This window comes from Bombyx mandarina, chromosome 11 (assembly GCF_030267445.1).
Source record: "Bombyx mandarina strain Sakado chromosome 11, ASM3026744v2".
Taxonomy (NCBI): Eukaryota; Metazoa; Arthropoda; class Insecta; order Lepidoptera; family Bombycidae; genus Bombyx; species Bombyx mandarina.
Genome location: NC_143218.1, coordinates 7,271,848 through 7,289,946, shown reverse-complemented (window position 1 = coordinate 7,289,946; position 18,099 = coordinate 7,271,848). Strand labels below are relative to the sequence as shown.

Below are 18,099 nucleotides of genomic sequence, written 5' to 3'. Positions count from 1 at the left end.
TTCAATTACCAGCTTCCGATTATTTTCTGTTTTTTTTTTCCATCTGAAGCCTAGCTCTTTCATAATTCGTCGTAAACTTCATTCCGAGCCATTAAAATGTATATCTTCTTTAAAATTTTCGAAGCCTTTTTATTACAGATTGAACGAAACTATCCATTCCGGTAACTTTCTTCTTCCCTGATCTTTTCTTACCCGGAGTCCCAAGCACGATGAGCAAGCCAGAGCCTTTAGCTTCGTTAATAATGCACCTAACAGTACTCACTGATGTTTTTGTTGCTTCCGAAGTCTGTTTTACTTTTTCCATAATATCATTCTTCCCCTGTTTTATAATGAAGCAATATACGTCGTACACAATTTTTCTACCCTTTCTTTTGAATACTCCACCAGTTTGTCGCGGCATAGTGTATTTTTTATAAAAAATCAACAAACACTCAACAAATAGCAAGGGCAACAAAGTCAACAAGCAATTATAATAAAATATAACTTAACGATTAATAACGATAGATTTTTCACTGTACGCAAGCGTACTTTACGCAAGGTTCGACTGATCTACCAATAACGCGCTCGATACGATTTCCCCTGCCGTCGCGCCTCACCCTCACCACCAAAGTGATCTAAAATTCGGTTCTGCGCAGCCAAGGTCATTTGCTCACGATGTTTGCCGGTTACTATACATAGTTTTTAAAATTCTTAATGGGATAATAGTAAACAGAATAACACCACGCAATTTTTCACAAATTTTATTTATTTTATCATTATTATTATAAAAAAACAGTTTTTTCTTCGTATTTTATAACGAAATCACGTAATCGCTTGTACAAAATTTTATAATTAAATTCAGGATATTGACTGGTAGATTGCAATGAAATACTTGGTATTGGTACAAGCCGTTACCGAAGTTTATATCTCACAAATTTTTTTTACTTGCATTGGTCGATCAACGAGCTCACAAACCATCTGAGGTTAAGTAGTTACCGTCTATCAATGTGAATGCCGTTTACTATCTTAAAGCCACGAAGTTGAAGTCTCAATTGAATAAAAACTTTCCCTTCGAACAATGCTACTTTGCGGCAGAAATAGGGGGGATAGTGGGGATCTACTTATGTCCTTTAACAATATATCTATCTACTCATCTACTACAACTAAATTTCGGTTTTATTAATTTCCGACATTCTAATCAGTAAAAGTTCTCGTGATCACGAAATATCTGGAGCCGTTTTTTTTAAATTTTATTGCTTAGATATTAGGACGAGCTCACAGCCCACCTGGTGTTAAGTGGTTACTGGAGCCCATATAAATTTACAACGCAAATGTGCCACCCACCTTGAGATATAAGTTGTAAGGTCTCAGTATAGTTACAGCGGCTGCCCTACCCTTCAAGCCGAAACGCATTACTGCTTCACGGTAGAAATAGGCGCAGTGGTGGTACCTACTCGCGCGCACTCACAAGAGATCCTACCTCTGGTAAATTGTATTTGTGCCCTTTAACAATATATCTACTTATCGACTACAACTAAATTTCGGTTTTATTAATTTCCGACATTCTAATCACTAAAAGTTCTCGTAATCACGAAATATCTCTAGAGCTTGAATTGTTTTTGTTAATAGTCAGTCGTCACTTATTACACGATCATTCCACTTTTCATTGCTTATCATTTTGAGAGTCAACCACCGTGATATGTTGATATCTTAAAGTGCATAAACTCTGACGTAATCAACCCTCATGGCCGCATCGTACCACGTCGGCAACCAGTTACTCCTGTCGTTCCAGAAGGCCAGCATTGCTTTGCTGTTCCTATTCTTCCAGGGCTTATCCGGATTATCCGTGAAATCGTGAACGCCACCAACTCGGAGACCGAGAGAGATATAGAACTGCGAAAAAAATGAAAATGCTTATAGTTTTGGTTGAAAAAACTTCATTCTAAGCGACAACAGTAAAATTCGAACAAAAATATATTTCTCTCATTATATTTATTAAGAAGTGGGGCTTATCTTTTTCCAGTTAAATGCCTGCGCATCTAGAGTTAGCGTAAATAAAAAAAAGAGAATGGGAAAAGGATAACATATATAGCTTTTTTCGCATTAAAAGTGTACAATTTCCAAAAATATTCGAAATTAAGCTAATATGCGAAATAATTTGGTATCACCAGTATTTTAAACGGTTTTTTTCTCATAAATACTGTCAAAAGAGCGTAGTTTTATTTTATTTTATTTACCTATGTTTTGACTACTATTAACAAAATTAATACATAATTTTATCTTACTTTAAAAGACAGATAATGTAACTGGTTAAAAATAAAAAATAAATGTTGCAAAGATGATTAATATTAAAAATATCACATGTTAAACCTTTAAAACACTCTCCTGTAAAAGTTTTGAGATTATACTATATTTGAGATTTAACGATACGTGAAACTTACGATCTGATCCAGTGGAGCCATAATTGTTCCTTTGAGCCATTGGGCTGCATGAGGTACTGCATTCTGCCGGCCAACAGTATAGAAGCCTTCACCTGGATCCACTACGCCGAACTGTTCTCCATCAACCAAAACTTCAATGCCATCTACAAAAAAAACCTTGCATAAATCTACATAAAAATTCGACACGTGAAATATTTTGTTGTTTATTTACACGCTCGCACCTCATATAGCAGTGAAAATACATATAAATAGATAGGTGCATATTTTTTGTTACTTGACAAAAAACTAAAAACCACAATTGAAAGAGCTATCCATCTTACTTATTGTAGAAAGCAATTATATATTTTTTGGTTTTATTTTAATTTCAAGTACGTACATTTTTGGTGAAGAACATATCTATTCAGACCTACCATCACGTACTAACCAGATTGACCGACGACCTAGTGAAAGTCGCTGGGTCATGTTGGAAGCAAGTGACCGCAGACCGGCTGCACTGGAGGTCAATTTTCTTTGCTGATAGCATTGAGAGGCTATTTCAGCTTCGCTCTAACGTGTAGGTGAACCCACAGGGCTCTAACTGGAGTGTTGCTAACACTGGCTCTAGCAAGAGCAGTGCTTCGCAGAATCTACCACCGGATCGGAAACGCGACCCACTGAGAAGATCCGGCGAGAAACTCAGTGGGCTGTGTCTTTGGGTTAATTCGCTCGTCGAGCCCATCGTCGCAAGCGACGACTTCGACGAGGACGGTGACCGGTGCTTGTGGTACATAAAAGCACCGTTAATGGATCGGGAGGATCCGTAATGACGTATTTTGGGCGACGTCGACTGTTTACCATTCGGTCCACAGGATCGAGTTGGAGATCAATTGGAGAGGCCTATGTTCAACAGTGGACAGCTATCGGCTGGGATGAGATGATGATGATGATGATATCTATTCAGTGTACTTACTAGGCTTCCAAATCATTGTGTAATTATGATATTCCTTATTCCAGTTCTCGATGCCGAGCTTCTCTTTCATCAGCTTCGACCTGAACGGCTCGGTGTCGGATAAAACGGGTCCAGCGTACAGTTTCTTGCTGAAGACAGCGTTTCCTCTCGTGAAGGCGATACGCATCAAGCCGGACTCGTAGCGGCGCGGGCCGTACATCTTCTCGTGTGGCTCCAAGTTGACTTCTGAAATTACAAATCAAATCCGCAAAATTATAATTTGCCTAATTACTGGTGGTAGGACTTCTTGTGAGTCCGCACGGGTAGTTACCACCACCCTGCCTATTACTGCCCTGAAGCAGTAATGCGTTTCGGTTTGAAGGGTGGGGCAGCCGTTGTAACCATATTGAGACCTTAGAACTTATATCTCAAGGTGGGTGGCGGCATTTGCATTGTTGATGTCTATGGGCGCCAGTAACCACTTAACACCAGGTGGGCTGTGAGCTCGTCTACCCATCTAAGCAATAAAAAAAACCACTTATGTTATCTTATGTAGATCCAGCATAATCATATTATAATATACTCACCAGGAATCAACCAGTTTCCAGCAGGTAGCTTAACTCGAACTTCAATCCTTCCATATTTGAAGCCGAATTTGTGTCGAGTTGTCACTTTCCCGGTCATAACTGGCGGAAGGATTTGTGATCCAGAAGCCACTCTTTTACATTCCGTTGTGTCGATCTGGCCAGTGCATCTGTTATTAATATAAATGTTTACAATTAATAAGAGGGTACAGATACGCTCTCAAGCACCTAGTGAGGTGGATTTATGAGTGCTCATGGTTAGAGGCCGAGTTGCGATGTAATGACCAGACTGGTTGCGACTGCAGCATACCTTAGTAGAGGACTCCGTGATGCTTTTCGATAAACATCACCTCCTTTATATTCTGGTTTGTCAATGGAAGCCTGAGTTCTCTTGGACATCGGAGTCATGATGACAGTCAGTTTATTCAAATCAACCACGAAGCGTTAATATGCTTAAAGTTTGCCTACGTAAAAAATACACTTGTCTACTCCTAAGTTCGGTGAACGAGTTCACATCCATCTGGTGCTTAGTGATTATACGAAGATTCGAATCTATGACTGCTTTGAGACCGAAATAAGTATGATGACGGTACCAACTCGTGTTAGTGGCATCTGCTTGTAGGATTCCCTTATGCTCTACCACCAGTAAATATCGGTTGGTGATCGCCGTGCACTGGTAGAATACTCAAAGAACGTTCTTGCTCATTCTTCAATGATATTTTTAGTCACCCACGGAAAGACATGAAGTAGTGCTATTCTGCACTGACAAACTTTGCAGTTTTACTTTAAACTTAACTTTATTCGACATGAAATGGTTTTGTTAGGACATGCTGTGCTATGTGTGGACACAATTGTAGTTTGTGGAATCATAGGGAAATTCTCGTACCAGCTCTGGGTTCTTTGCACATGGCATTGTCATACCGATCTGTATGTCTGCACCATACGTTTCATCTATCACCCTGTCTAAGGATATTCAAGATGGTGATAATAATCCAATAAATTATCTAACCTATTCGTTAAATCAAGGTCTTGATAAATCTTGTCTTCACTAAATTTACTCTCCAAAAGCACCGGACTGATGATCAAAGATCCGGAATCGAAGCCGATGGTCCCGTCAGTTGTGTAGACATTGAATGGATAATCCTGGAATGTATAATAGTAAGAAAGAATGTTTCAAGAAAATTAGCAGTCCAGATCGGAAATTGAATTTAAACACACAATATACATATATTATCGCACAAATTGCAGCGGTATTATATACCTATATTATATAAAAGACTAAAACGAGGAAACTTTACCTCAAAGCTATGAATAAGGTAATAATAGCAAGTGAAACTACCGCTACAAATTAAACAGAAATGACACTAACCGGTTCTTCAGGAAATCTAACTTCAGCTCCCCAACTCGTCAAATCTTTAAGGCTATTCTTTTCAAACTCGTCACTGAAGATCAAAGTTCCCTTACAGATTTTATCGCGGCCTTGGACCACTGTTTCTGACGTTTGGCACGTCTGTTCCGGTCTAACGATAGGAGTGCTGGCTTGTTGGGGTGTCTGCAGTGGACCCGTGGTAGATGTGGCCACAGGTGGGTTGGCTACGTCTACTGGATTCCCATTTTCATTGACGAATTCTGAAAATAAAATGTTACTGTTCTAAAATCACTCGATTATGAATTTCTGTCTTCAGATTACATTTGTTTTTTTTTTTTACTTCTGTTCCAATTTATTATTTGAAGCTCTACACTTTCTATTTGAATTTCCACCTCAAATGTGGTATGTGATAATGCCTATAACAACATCGAAACAAATTAGCTACAGAATGAGGATGTGTGTACCCGCCGCTACAGATTCATCATAGCAATAACTCCTAACGATAAGATGTCAAAGACAAAGAGGATAGGGAGAAGCTAATCACTTAATTTACTGGGCGTATTGGGAAAGTAATACTGGTAGTTCAAGTAAGTAGCTGGGAATTTGCGAATCTTCGAATAATAGTTGAAGACATTAGATCCTCAATGGAATGGCATGGATTTTTTATTATGGTTTCATGGGAAGTATGTGTCTTTAGCAAATCACACGACTGGTGGAACTGGACTGCAGCTATCTCTGATGGGGTGGCATTTTGTAAAATGCAAGGAGCAGAAATAGGCAGGGTACCTATCCGTGGGGGTTCACCAGATGTCCTACCACCGTCAATTTGATTTTCCGTCGCCGATCCTCAATTGACGTATTAACTACTTTTGTGTTTTTTTTAAATTTACTATCTTAATTTGTGGTGTTTCAACAAAACATATCTATATATCTATTATAAAGCTCACCTGTTACAGTCCATTCGCCGTTATCCTGCCTATATCCGAGGCCATCCTTGATTACATACGTCCAGAAATAAATCTTATCTCCCAGTTTTAGCTGAGCATTTCTGTCTCTGAACGTCCAAACGCCGTTTTTGGCTTTAGTGATGTCCCTGGACCAATGCCCCGATTCCAGGCCTTCCATCTCTTCGTTGAGCTTGCCGTGAAAGGCGAAGAGCGAGAAACCATCGTCTGAAAAACAGATGGAACTGCGTTAGATATTTTTTACGTTTACTAATAATATATATTATTTTACTAGAGATCTGAAATGCAAAAGCCTATTTTATTGACTTAAATGGATAAACGAGCAATTAAAATCTAACAGCTGCCTGTGAGAATGCCAATATACTGTCACAATAGACAGTAGTTGTGGTCAGTCGTGAAAACAAGATCGTTTTCACGACTATATAGTTGTAAGTATTGCAGATGCGATACTCACAACTTAATACTAATGTATATAATTTTAGAATCACGATGGTTAAAAATTGTCAAGCATCGAAGTGCTATGCAAGATGTGCTCAATTGCAAAATAAGAAGAAAATTCGAATTTATAGCGTGCCGTAAAGGTGATATTAATACGCCATACGTTGCCACTGCTAGGAATCGATTATTCCCAGAATTCAATATTCGTTCAGCCTCAAGTACTCTACTCTACTCTAAGCTAGACCGCCTTAGATAGTACTTCGCATCATCAAGTTTGCCGATTATTGCTTAAGGTGCAGCATTATTTTTCTTTATTCATTATTCACATATTATAAATATTTTATTGCCTTTGAAGACGAACGTTATAAGGCCTAGAGATGATGAGCTGTAGCCATTGGGTGTCACCAATGCTAGAGGTGCTAATGCCTACCACTCAGCTCGGACTACAGCTCTGTTAGATAAAAAGCTGTTCAAAGCGACATGGACCCGCATTGGCCATTCTCGGTGCTTTTAGGCTTAAGCACCGGTCACCGTCCTCGTGGAATAAGTTCGACGAGCGAATTAACCCATAGACACAAATCATTGAGTTTCTCGCGGGATCTTTTCATTGCCGTTGCTAGAGCTAGTGTTAGCACACTCTTAGGTTGAGCCCGTGAGCTCACCTACCCGTCCGCGAAAAGGTAAATGGGCTCTTAGGATACCAGGAATTAGGTAGGAAATTAAACACACAATTAACGCTCTTTCGATGAATGCATCAGCTCTAGACAATATAAATGAACACTGTTCTGGTATCAGGTGATGCGATGATAAAATAGAGATGCCGGAATCATCTCAAATAACACCACCGAGGAGAAGTTTTAATTTGGAGACAAATCATTGAGCGTTATAATATTGGTCTCGACCTGCCACCTTCAAAAAGTCCTCGAGTGTTTGCCGAAGATATTCGATTCTGATTCGTCTTGGGTGTTTGTTTGTGTGAAATAAATCGAAAAATCTCACTTCAAACATCTTTAAAGTTACTGTTTTTTTTTAATTACCAAACTCGTCAAACCTGCTTCTCATTTATTTACGTGGACTGACTCAAACGGCAACTTTGTATAACCAGTTTACTCAGCAGTGTGCTCATTGCACTGTTAACTTTAAAAATAAAAACATCACTAAATGTCGGATACTTGATTTTATTTTTACTTTTTTTATTTCTCTAGTTTTTAGTTCCTGCGAGCATTGTAATAAAAGAAGACGCGTAAAGGTCAATCAAAATAAAAGATTTATATATTATGGTCGATTGGATCTGATGACCGCTTAACACCACGTGAGCCGTGATCTCGTCTATCCATCCTTGCAAAAAAGAAAAAACAAATTGCGAAAGTTAAGAAATTTTTAAAAAGGTGCAAATATTAGATGTTTTACTTAATAAAACGAATCAAAACTTGAAATATCGGAGACAAGGTCGAATTCTGATCACTGAGAACTATTTTATAAAAATTATCTCTAAATTTTATAGTCTAGTAGGTCGTGACTTTGGAGCTGAGAGACGCGAGAGGAACATTAAAAATAAATATATATATTTTTGTAGAAAATTCAACATTTAATCTATGTTACGTAATTAAAGTTACTTTTACTGTTTAAAATCGCGTTTATTGTTCGCAAAATGTCGAGATATCATTTCTATTTTTTTTTTTTTTTTTTCTTAGATGGGTGGACGAGCTCACAGCCCACCTGGTGTAAAGTGGTTACTGGAGCCCATGGACATCTACAACGTAAATGCGCCACCCACCTTGATATATAAGTTCTAAGATCTCAGTATAGTTACAACGGCTACCCCACCCTTCCAACCGAAACGCATTACTGCTTCACGGCAGAAATAGGCAGGGTGGTGGTACCTACCCGCGCGGACTCACAAGAGGTCCTACCACCAGTAAAATTTTAAATTTAATTGTAGTTAATACGATCTTCAAATATAGAATATCGAAATGTCTGTAATAATATAATGATAATAATAAACCCTATACATATTTAACCCTTTACTTTCGAATATGTCTAAGACTAGCAAATTTCGAAAACAGAGACTGTACTATTTGCGATGTATTTTTATTTTTTTTAATTCCGAACTCGTTTATCTTAATGTCTGTCAGTGATTAAAGTTTTTGTGAAAAAAGTTTGAACATATCCCATGAATAATGATGATCAATCGAAGCGGCGCCGTTATGAAAGGTGAATGACTTTAAAAGCTATTTATTGGTTTAATATCTTTGTTGATTTTAAGGTCTCCGAACCAAAACGCCACAGCTTTGAGTCTCGTTAAATTTATTAAATACAAAAGTGGAAAATAAATAGTAAGTAAGAGATATATTTTTTCATGTCTCAAATGGGGAACGGTAAGCAGGGTGTGATATTTATGAGCTGGAATATATACTTTAATCCCTCGTATTTCGCTCCACTTGTGATTCGCTGGATGACGGCAACTTAATCCATGCTTCTTCGTTTCCTGTTAACTTTCTATTATTAAAATCACTCGTCGAAGATTGATAAAAAGAAACAATTATCCTGTGATGTACACAAACATCTCGTTTTCGCACTATATTTTGAACTAAACTCATACGCATATCAAACAAAAGCAACGAATTAAATTTAAATGTAATGGTGTTACACCAATGCACTTCGTCAGTGCCTTTTTTGGGATAGTGGAATATGTTTGTGGCTCGAAAAACTTTCCACCTTCACTGTGACCTATCAGTTTCTACCATCTACCATTGCATCAGACTAGGATCGTTCCTATAGAAGCTTATATTTTATCCCGTATTATAGAAATGCTTACGAACAAGTCAGCTTATCAAAATTTCATAAATACGAAAGGATCTAGATCTCTAGCCTCCAATTATCACTCTCAAACCATTGAATTGATTTTGACAATATTCACTAAGGAAATAGTTTGAGCTGTGAGAAAGAAAATACATATGTGTAAACTTTGAGAGCGTTGTCCAAATACATTGACCAAAGCTACTGAGCGCCCATCAGAAGTTTATACGGTACAGTGTCTTCATCACTGACTAGACTAACGAGGTAATAAATTAGTTTGAAATCACATTTATGCTACTCTTTAACCATATAAGTACGATTAGTTCCAACATGAATAATTAATGCATAAATTTTATTTAACGGAAAATCCAGTTACACAGTTTCTTAGCGTACGAAATGATTTTTTTACATACAAAAACCGGTACATGCGAATAATTCTTTTACACCGCGAAGCTTTAAATCCATTATAGTTCATTGCCTTATCGAAGACGGTGGAGTCGTGGGCCCCTGCGTTCATAAAAAAGTGGTCAATGGCCACAAAGTGTTCATTTAATTTTTCAAACGCTGACATGCAGACACAACAGATGATGATTTGTGGAAAGAATATTAGCTTAATGATTTTCACTACTGGGTAGGACCAACAGTCTACATGGTGTTGAGTGGTAACAGTAGTCTATTCGCTCCAATATAAAAATCCCGACTAGGATATGGATTTTACTGGAGGTAGGATCTCTTGTGAGTCCGCACGGGTAGGTACCACTACCCCACCTATTTCTGCGTTTCGGTTTGAAGGATGGGGTAGCCGTTGTAACTATAGTGATACCTAAGAACTTATATCTCAAGATGGGTGGCGCATTTACGTTGTAGATGTCTGTGGGCTGTGAGCTCGTCCACCCATCTAAGCATTAAAAAAATATGACACATGAAGTTCAATTGTAAAATTGCTTTCTGGTCATACAGCACAATGTGAGCCCGGTCATGCAGCACAATGTGAGCCCACAGAATGTACCACCGTCCTGTCTATTCCTTTCGTGCATTTCCTTCACTGCTGACTCATAAAAAAATGTTCAAGAGCGTAATTATTAACAATCGAACTGATTTTCTAGTTGATGCCACACACCAACATCGCAGAGAAATGCTTTGACCAATGAAATAAAGCTGAAGGCAGGGGCTTATCTATGCCCAGGAGAACCTGTATCCTACATTGAATATTAAACAAACCTGATATTGGCCGTGAGCACTGTTGAGGATAAAGGCACTGAATTTATTTGAACATATGTAACGAGAAAACTGGGGAAATAAGCAGTGTTAAATTTGAAGAGGTCATATTTGTTATCAACCGATTACTTTATCATTGTCTCGTTTTCCTTAAATCAAAGTCATTTGTTGATGAATTAATGGATTTGAATTTAAAGCTAGCTGTATTCGTCTGTGTAGTAGATTTATTTATACGGAAATATTTATTTGTTTTAACAAAAGGTTGAGAATTCGAAATATGTGTGACTAAGAGAAATTTGGAGCTTTTGTGAATGAAACTAATTATGGAATATTGTTATAACGTCTTGTGAACGACCTTCATAAGTACTTTATAAAATATGATATAGTAATCGTCGATTACGACGAAGAGTTCGACGAGCGAACTGACCCATAGACACAGCCCACTGAGTTTCTCGCCGGATCTTTCAGTGGGTCGCGTTTCCCATTCGGTGGTAGATACTGCGAAGCACTGCTCTTGCTAGGGTTAGTGTTAGCAAATTCAGGTTGAACCCGTAAGCTCACCTACCCGTCCAGGCGTAGCTGGAATAGCTCCTTAGGAAACCAGCGAATAGGTAGAAAAAAAAAGTGCGAAAGGATATCTTGAGAACAAAATTAAAGGAACAACAAGAACTATCGCTGTACAGTCAAAGTAAACTACAAAACACATTTCGTAAGCGGTCAACAACAAAAAAAAAAACTGGAAATATAATAAAAAATAAAAAGGCCTGAGTCATTGCCTTAATAGTGTTATGACAATATCACGGTTTCTTAGTAATGAAGTTAAATATAGACTTGTTGTTACTTAAATCGTAATCAAATCATACACAAAACATATTTATGTTATTGTGGATATATATATATATTTAGATACTGTCGCAGAAACTTTTTGCAATCTATATAGAGTCTTGTCTTTATCTCGTCAAAGTTACAAACGAATTAGTGTAGTTTAAATAGTGACATCTCAGCGAAATACGACTGCGGTTCACTAGATTTTTTTTATGTGCACTAGTATTTATATCTAGTATTTGACTAGTATTTTATAATAATGCTCACAAGTATTGGCTAGTATTTTATGGTAATGCTCACAAGTCTAGTACTGACTGACAAAGGAATATAGAACACGTGATAATAGTTCTGTTTTATCACAGGATACACAGCATATCAAAATCCTTGGTAATACTAGCAGTAGATTCTAGTCAATCGTTCTAAATACTAGTTTCATCAACTTACGCTAAAGCAATTCTCTTCCTATTGCTTACTTTGAGTTAGAGTATGTCTTCTCTATTTTTAGCGTAAAACGTAGGCTCAGCAGTAGCAAAGCAATTTCAATGTAATCTTTTTTTTTCTTAAGGACCTCATTTTTAAACAATGTTTTCTCTCATTTTGGATTTGGATCGTAAACATGTGATAATTCCAATTTACATAGCTGTTTCGAAAAAAAAAATCGTGTGGCACTCGGGAACTGCCGCGGTAAAGCTATTGCATAGCATTTTTTATCAACTTATGCAATTATAATTAGACAATGACAATTTAATATTAAAGCAATAATAAAACAAGACCACGCTATATTAAACATTAATAAAAGCAAAACCTTAACTGTCTCCTTCACACTCATAAGCTAGACCGAGCTCAAGGCCCACGATAAAAGCTATTTAATAGCTTAAAAATATCAGCGAAAAAATGTCAGGTAATAGAAAAAAATATACATGACAGTACGCCTAAGGACGATTTCTGCAAAAAGAAGATTTGCCTAACGCTGATGTCAAAAAATATGTAGCACTATATTAGAATTTTCTTTCCTTTTAGTAGAATTTTAGTGTATGAGAGAGTCTTGATTGTTAAAAACTTACAGATTTAAAAAAAAAACTTGTGACATCTTTGCTAGAACAAGGAAAATGATAAACAAAACCATTATCTTTATACATATTATTACACGTATAAATTTATACATGTATTGAAATGATAAACAGCATTGATGTGTCTGCGTGTATGCTAAAACTCCGCATCTGGGTGTGGAATTGACCAAGATTTTCAATTGCGTTTTAAAATTAAGCCGATCTAAGTTTTTTTTAATTTACCTTACTTACCTTAATTTACCTTAATTTACCTTAATTTTGGATACATAAATGTTTTTTTGATACTAACATAATTTTAAGAGATGTAGTAACGTAATGAGTCGTGGTTACTTTATCAAATAAATATATTATCATTATCATCACCTATTAGTCCGGGTTGGACAAATATATTCCAATACGAATTTTTTTTTTATTACTTAGATGGGTGGACGAGCTCATAGCCCACCTTGTGTTAAGTGGTTACTGGAGCCCATAGACATCCACAACGTAAATGCGCCACCCACCTTGAGATGTAAGTTCTAAGGTCTCAGTATAGTTACAACGGCTGCCCCACCCTTCAAACCGAAACGCATTACTGCTTCACGGCAGAAATAGGCAGGTACCCACCCGCGCGGACTTACAAGAGGTCCTACCACCAGTAAAGGTAAAAATAATCTTGGAAGGAACGAAGATGGCATCAAGCCTCAGTAGATTTACGTCGCTTATTACGAAATAGATTCCCATTTTGAAGTTTCATTGAATATTATAAAATATATTGATTAATATTAATATCAATGCATGTCTCGTTGGAAAATAGCTCGTAAAGAATATTTAACTAATTTATTCTCCTAAAGCGATTGGGTATGAGGATAATTCTTTTCGAATACAATATTAATGTGATACAAAACAAAATGGTTGACAAAAATTGAGTTGTTTATTAATTATTTTATTATATTTATTATCATACAACGGCCATCCCACCCTTCAAACTGGAACGCAAACCTGATTGATGTAAGAAATAAGCAGAACTACAGGATAACAACACGCCCTACTACTGGTATGTTGTCTTAAAATCATTACTCCAAACGCTTTAGAGTCTGAAGTCGTCGTGGCCTAAAGGATAAGACGTCCGGTGCATTTGTTTCGAGCGATGCACCGGTGTTCGAATCCCGCTGGTGGGTAGCAATTTTTCTAATGAAATACGTACTTAACAAATGTTCACGATTGACTTCCGTTCTAAGCAGTGATATTGAGGCGCTGCTCGGTATGGGGAGCTCTGTCATTCTGGCGGGCGACCTAAATTGTAAACACATCAGGTGGAACTCACACACCACAACTCCGAATGGCAGGCGGCTTGACGCGTTAGTCGATGATCTCGCTTTCGATATCGTCGCTCCGTTAACCCCGACTCACTACCCGCTAAATATCGCGCATCGCCCGGATATACTCGACATAGCGTTATTAAAAAACGTAACTCTGCGCTTACACTCGATCGAAGTAGTTTCAGAGTTAGATTCAGACCACCGTCCCGTCGTCATGAAGCTCGGTCGCGCTCCCGATTCCGTTCCTGTCACGAGGACTGTGGTGGATTGGCACACGCTGGGCATCAGCCTAGCTGAATCTGATCCACCATCGCTCCCGTTTAACCCGGACTCTACCCCGTCTCCTCAGGATACCGCTGAAGCCATAGACATCTTAACATCACACATCACCTCGACATTAGATAGGTCATCGAAACAAGTTGTAGCGGAGGACTTCCTTCACCGCTTCAAATTGTCCGACGATATTAGGGAACTCCTTAGAGCTAAGAACGCCTCGATACGCGCCTACGACAGGTATCCTACCGCGGAAAATCGTATTCGAATGCGTGCCCTACAACGCGACGTAAAGTCTCGCATCGCCGAAGTCCGAGATGCCAGATGGTCTGGTTTCTTAGAAGGACTCGCGCCCTCCCAAAGGTCTTACTACCGCTTAGCTCGTACTCTCAAATCGGATACGGTAGTAACTATGCCCCCCCTTGTAGGCCCCTCAGGCCGACTCGCGGCCTTTGATGATGACGAAAAAGCAGAGCTGCTGGCCGATACATTGCAAACCCAGTGCACGCCCAGCACTCAATCCGTGGACCCTGTTCATGTAGAATTTGTAGACAGTGAGGTAGAACGCAGAGCCTCCTTGCCACCCTCGGATGCGTTACCACCCGTCACCCCGATGGAAGTTAAAGACTTGATCAAAGACCTACGTCCTCGCAAGGCTCCCGGTTCCGACGGTATATCTAACCGCGTTATTAAACTTCTACCCGTCCAACTCATCGTGATGTTGGCATCTATTTTCAATGCCGCTATGGCGAACTGTATCTTTCCCGCGGTGTGGAAAGAAGCGGACGTTATCGGCATACATAAACCCGGTAAACCAAAAAATCATCCGACGAGCTACCGCCCGATTAGCCTCCTCATGTCTCTAGGCAAACTGTATGAGCGTCTGCTCTACAAGCGCCTCAGAGATTTCGTCTCATCCAAGGGCATTCTCATCGATGAACAATTCGGATTCCGTACAAATCACTCATGCGTTCAACAGGTGCACCGCCTCACGGAGCACATTCTTGTGGGGCTTAATAGACCAAAACCGTTATACACGGGAGCTCTCTTCTTCGACGTCGCAAAAGCGTTCGACAAAGTCTGGCACAATGGTTTGATTTTCAAACTATTCAACATGGGCGTGCCGGATAGTCTCGTGCTCATCATACGGGACTTCTTTTCGAACCGCTCTTTTCGATATCGAGTCGAGGGAACCCGCTCCTCCCCACGACCTCTCACAGCTGGAGTCCCGCAAGGCTCTGTCCTCTCACCCCTCCTATTTAGCTTATTCGTCAACGATATTCCCCGGTCGCCGCCGACCCATTTAGCTTTATTCGCCGACGACACGACTGTTTACTATTCTAGTAGAAATAAGTCCCTAATCGCGAAGAAGCTTCAGAGCGCAGCCCTAGCCCTAGGACAGTGGTTCCGAAAATGGCGCATAGACATCAACCCAGCGAAAAGTACTGCGGTGCTATTTCAGAGGGGAAGCTCCACACGGATTTCCTCCCGGATTAGGAGGAGGAATCTCACACCCCCGATTACTCTCTTTAGACAACCCATACCCTGGGCCAGGAAGGTCAAGTACCTGGGCGTTACCCTGGATGCATCGATGACATTCCGCCCGCATATAAAATCAGTCCGTGACCGTGCCGCGTTTATTCTCGGTAGACTCTACCCCATGATCTGTAAGCGGAGTAAAATGTCCCTTCGGAACAAGGTGACACTTTACAAAACTTGCATAAGGCCCGTCATGACTTACGCGAGTGTGGTGTTCGCTCACGCGGCCCGCACACACATAGACACCCTCCAATCCCTACAATCCCGCTTTTGCAGGTTAGCTGTCGGCGCTCCGTGGTTCGTGAGGAACGTTGACCTACACGACGACCTGGGCCTCGAATCAATTCGGAAATACATGAAGTCAGCGTCGGAACGATACTTCGATAAGGCTATGCGTCATGATAATCGCCTTATCGTTGCCGCCGCTGACTACTCTCCGAATCCTGATCATGCAGGAGCCAGTCACCGTCGACGCCCTAGACACGTCCTTACGGATCCATCAGATCCAATAACCTTTGCATTAGATGCCTTCAGCTCTAATACTAGGGGCAGGCTTAGGGACCCCGGTAACCGTACTCGTCGAACTCGACAAAGAGGTCGACGTGCAACCTAACCCATGCATCAGCCCGCTGAGTTTCTCGCCGGATCTTCTCAGCGGGTCGCGATTCCGATCCGGTAGTAGATTCATTCGCGAAACAATTGCTCTTGAGTTGTTAGGTCTCCTTCGGAGGCGCTCGGGCAGTTGTTAGCAAATCCCACCCCTCTTGGCTGAGCCTTTGCTCGCCCACCTGTCCTGGTGAAACTGGAAAGGCCTTCGGGCCACCAGTAAACTTTCAATCATAAAAAAAAAAAAAAAAAAAAAGAAAAGATTGACTTCCACGGTGAAGGAATAACATCGTGCAATAAAAATCAAACCCGCAAAATTATAATTTGCGTAATTACTGGTGGTAGGACCTCTTGTGAGTCCGCACGGGTAGGTACCACCGCCCCGCCTATTTCTGCCGTGAAGCAGTAATGCGTTTCGGTTTGAAGGGTGGGGCAGCCGTTGTGACTATATTAAGACCTTAGAACTATATCTCAAGGTGTGTGGTGCATTTACGTTGTAGATGTCTATGGGCTCCAGTAACCACTTAACACCAAGTGGGCTGTGAGCTTGTCCACACATCTAAGCAATAAAAAAATAAAAAGACCCCAACGCAAGACGTGAAGAACATTCGTTTATGTTCCATAAAATGTTGCAGTGGAAACCCTAGCTAGATTTGATCCAACGATTTGATTTTCATTCAAAGTTCGCAGCGCCAATTAATTTATGATACTTATCTAGGAATTCCGATAATTTCTTGTTTATCCTTTGAATAGTAACGTGTTCTCATGCTAGCATTATTTTTTCTTGTTCGTTTTAATCTTTTTTCTCTATCGATTCACCTGGCCTTTAGAGGTTACCATAGGGACGAGACCTTTGTATTAATGACTTAGAAAGGCTGTCCTACATTCGAATCTTCGTTAGCGGCAGAAATAAGCAAAAACTGAGGATCTTCTGCCTTGCATACGTCAATTATAAAAAGACTTACGTACCTGGCACTGTTACTCTTAATCCAGCTGGATATATAGCTTCAAGTTTAGCTGGAGGGACGATGTATTGGGCGGCTCTGGGTTGCGCAGAACATATTGTGACTAACACACTTAATATAATAATTTTGAGGAACATGACGTCTGCACAGTGCGACGGTAGAACGCTGACTGACTTCAAAAATCTTGAAGCGCTCTGTATCTTGCGTGTGAGCGTCGTAAAATGTGCATAATATAAAATTTAGACACGGCATTAATTTCCTCATCATTTTTCCTGTACCAAATAAGATTGCATTTTAATGAAACATTTTATATTCACTCTTTTAATTAATTATTTCTTAGATGGATGGAAGAGCTCACGGCCCACCAGGTGCTAAGTGGATGCCGCAATCTATATACATCTACAACGTAAATGCCGTTACCCACCTCGAGACATGAGTTCTAAGGCTTAAATTTTTACTGTACAACGGTTGCCCCACTCTTCAAACCGAAACGCAATAGTGCTTCACGACAGAAATAGGCAGGTGGTGGTACCTACCCATACGGACTCATAAGACATTCTACCACCAGCAATTACGCTAATTAATTTTTTGAGGGGTTTGATTTTTATTATACGATGTTATGTAAGTATGTATGTATGTATGTAAGTATTTGTTAAGTACATGTGTATATAGTCATTTGTGATATATAAGACATATAGGACATTGGCTATTTTAGTGATTGAGAAGTCGAACTCAACATAAATATGATGAATAGATGATGATGATGAATAGTGTGTGATGACATTCATGTTCCGTTGTA

The 18,099-nt window shown here is 39.6% G+C and overlaps 1 protein-coding gene across 1 annotated transcript; it reads right to left on the bottom strand.

Annotated features, from left to right (window-relative positions):
* Positions 1-727: 727 nt before the first annotated feature.
* Positions 728-17,488, bottom strand: BGRP3 (beta-1,3-glucan recognition protein 3). Its single transcript, XM_028173384.2, has 8 exons — positions 17,305-17,488; positions 6,249-6,473; positions 5,302-5,561; positions 4,942-5,075; positions 3,936-4,102; positions 3,370-3,594; positions 2,421-2,563; positions 728-1,872 (listed from the first exon to the last, which is right to left on the bottom strand). Exons 1-8 carry the CDS (start codon positions 17,435-17,437, stop codon positions 1,690-1,692), a joined length of 1,470 nt encoding a protein of 489 aa, XP_028029185.2. The 5' UTR covers positions 17,438-17,488; the 3' UTR covers positions 728-1,689.
* Between the last annotated feature and the right edge of the window lie 611 nt (positions 17,489-18,099).

Coding starts and splice junctions, on each gene's coding strand:
- BGRP3 (XM_028173384.2), bottom strand. CDS start 17,437: ATGTTCCTCAAAATTATTATATTAAGTGTGTTAGTCACAATATGTTCT. Junction 5,076..5,301: donor TTAGATTTCCTGAAGAACCG/GTTAGTGTCATT, acceptor TATACATTCCAG/GATTATCCATTCAATGTCTA. Junction 4,103..4,941: donor GACCTTGATTTAACGAATAG/GTTAGATAATTT, acceptor TATTAATAACAG/ATGCACTGGCCAGATCGACA.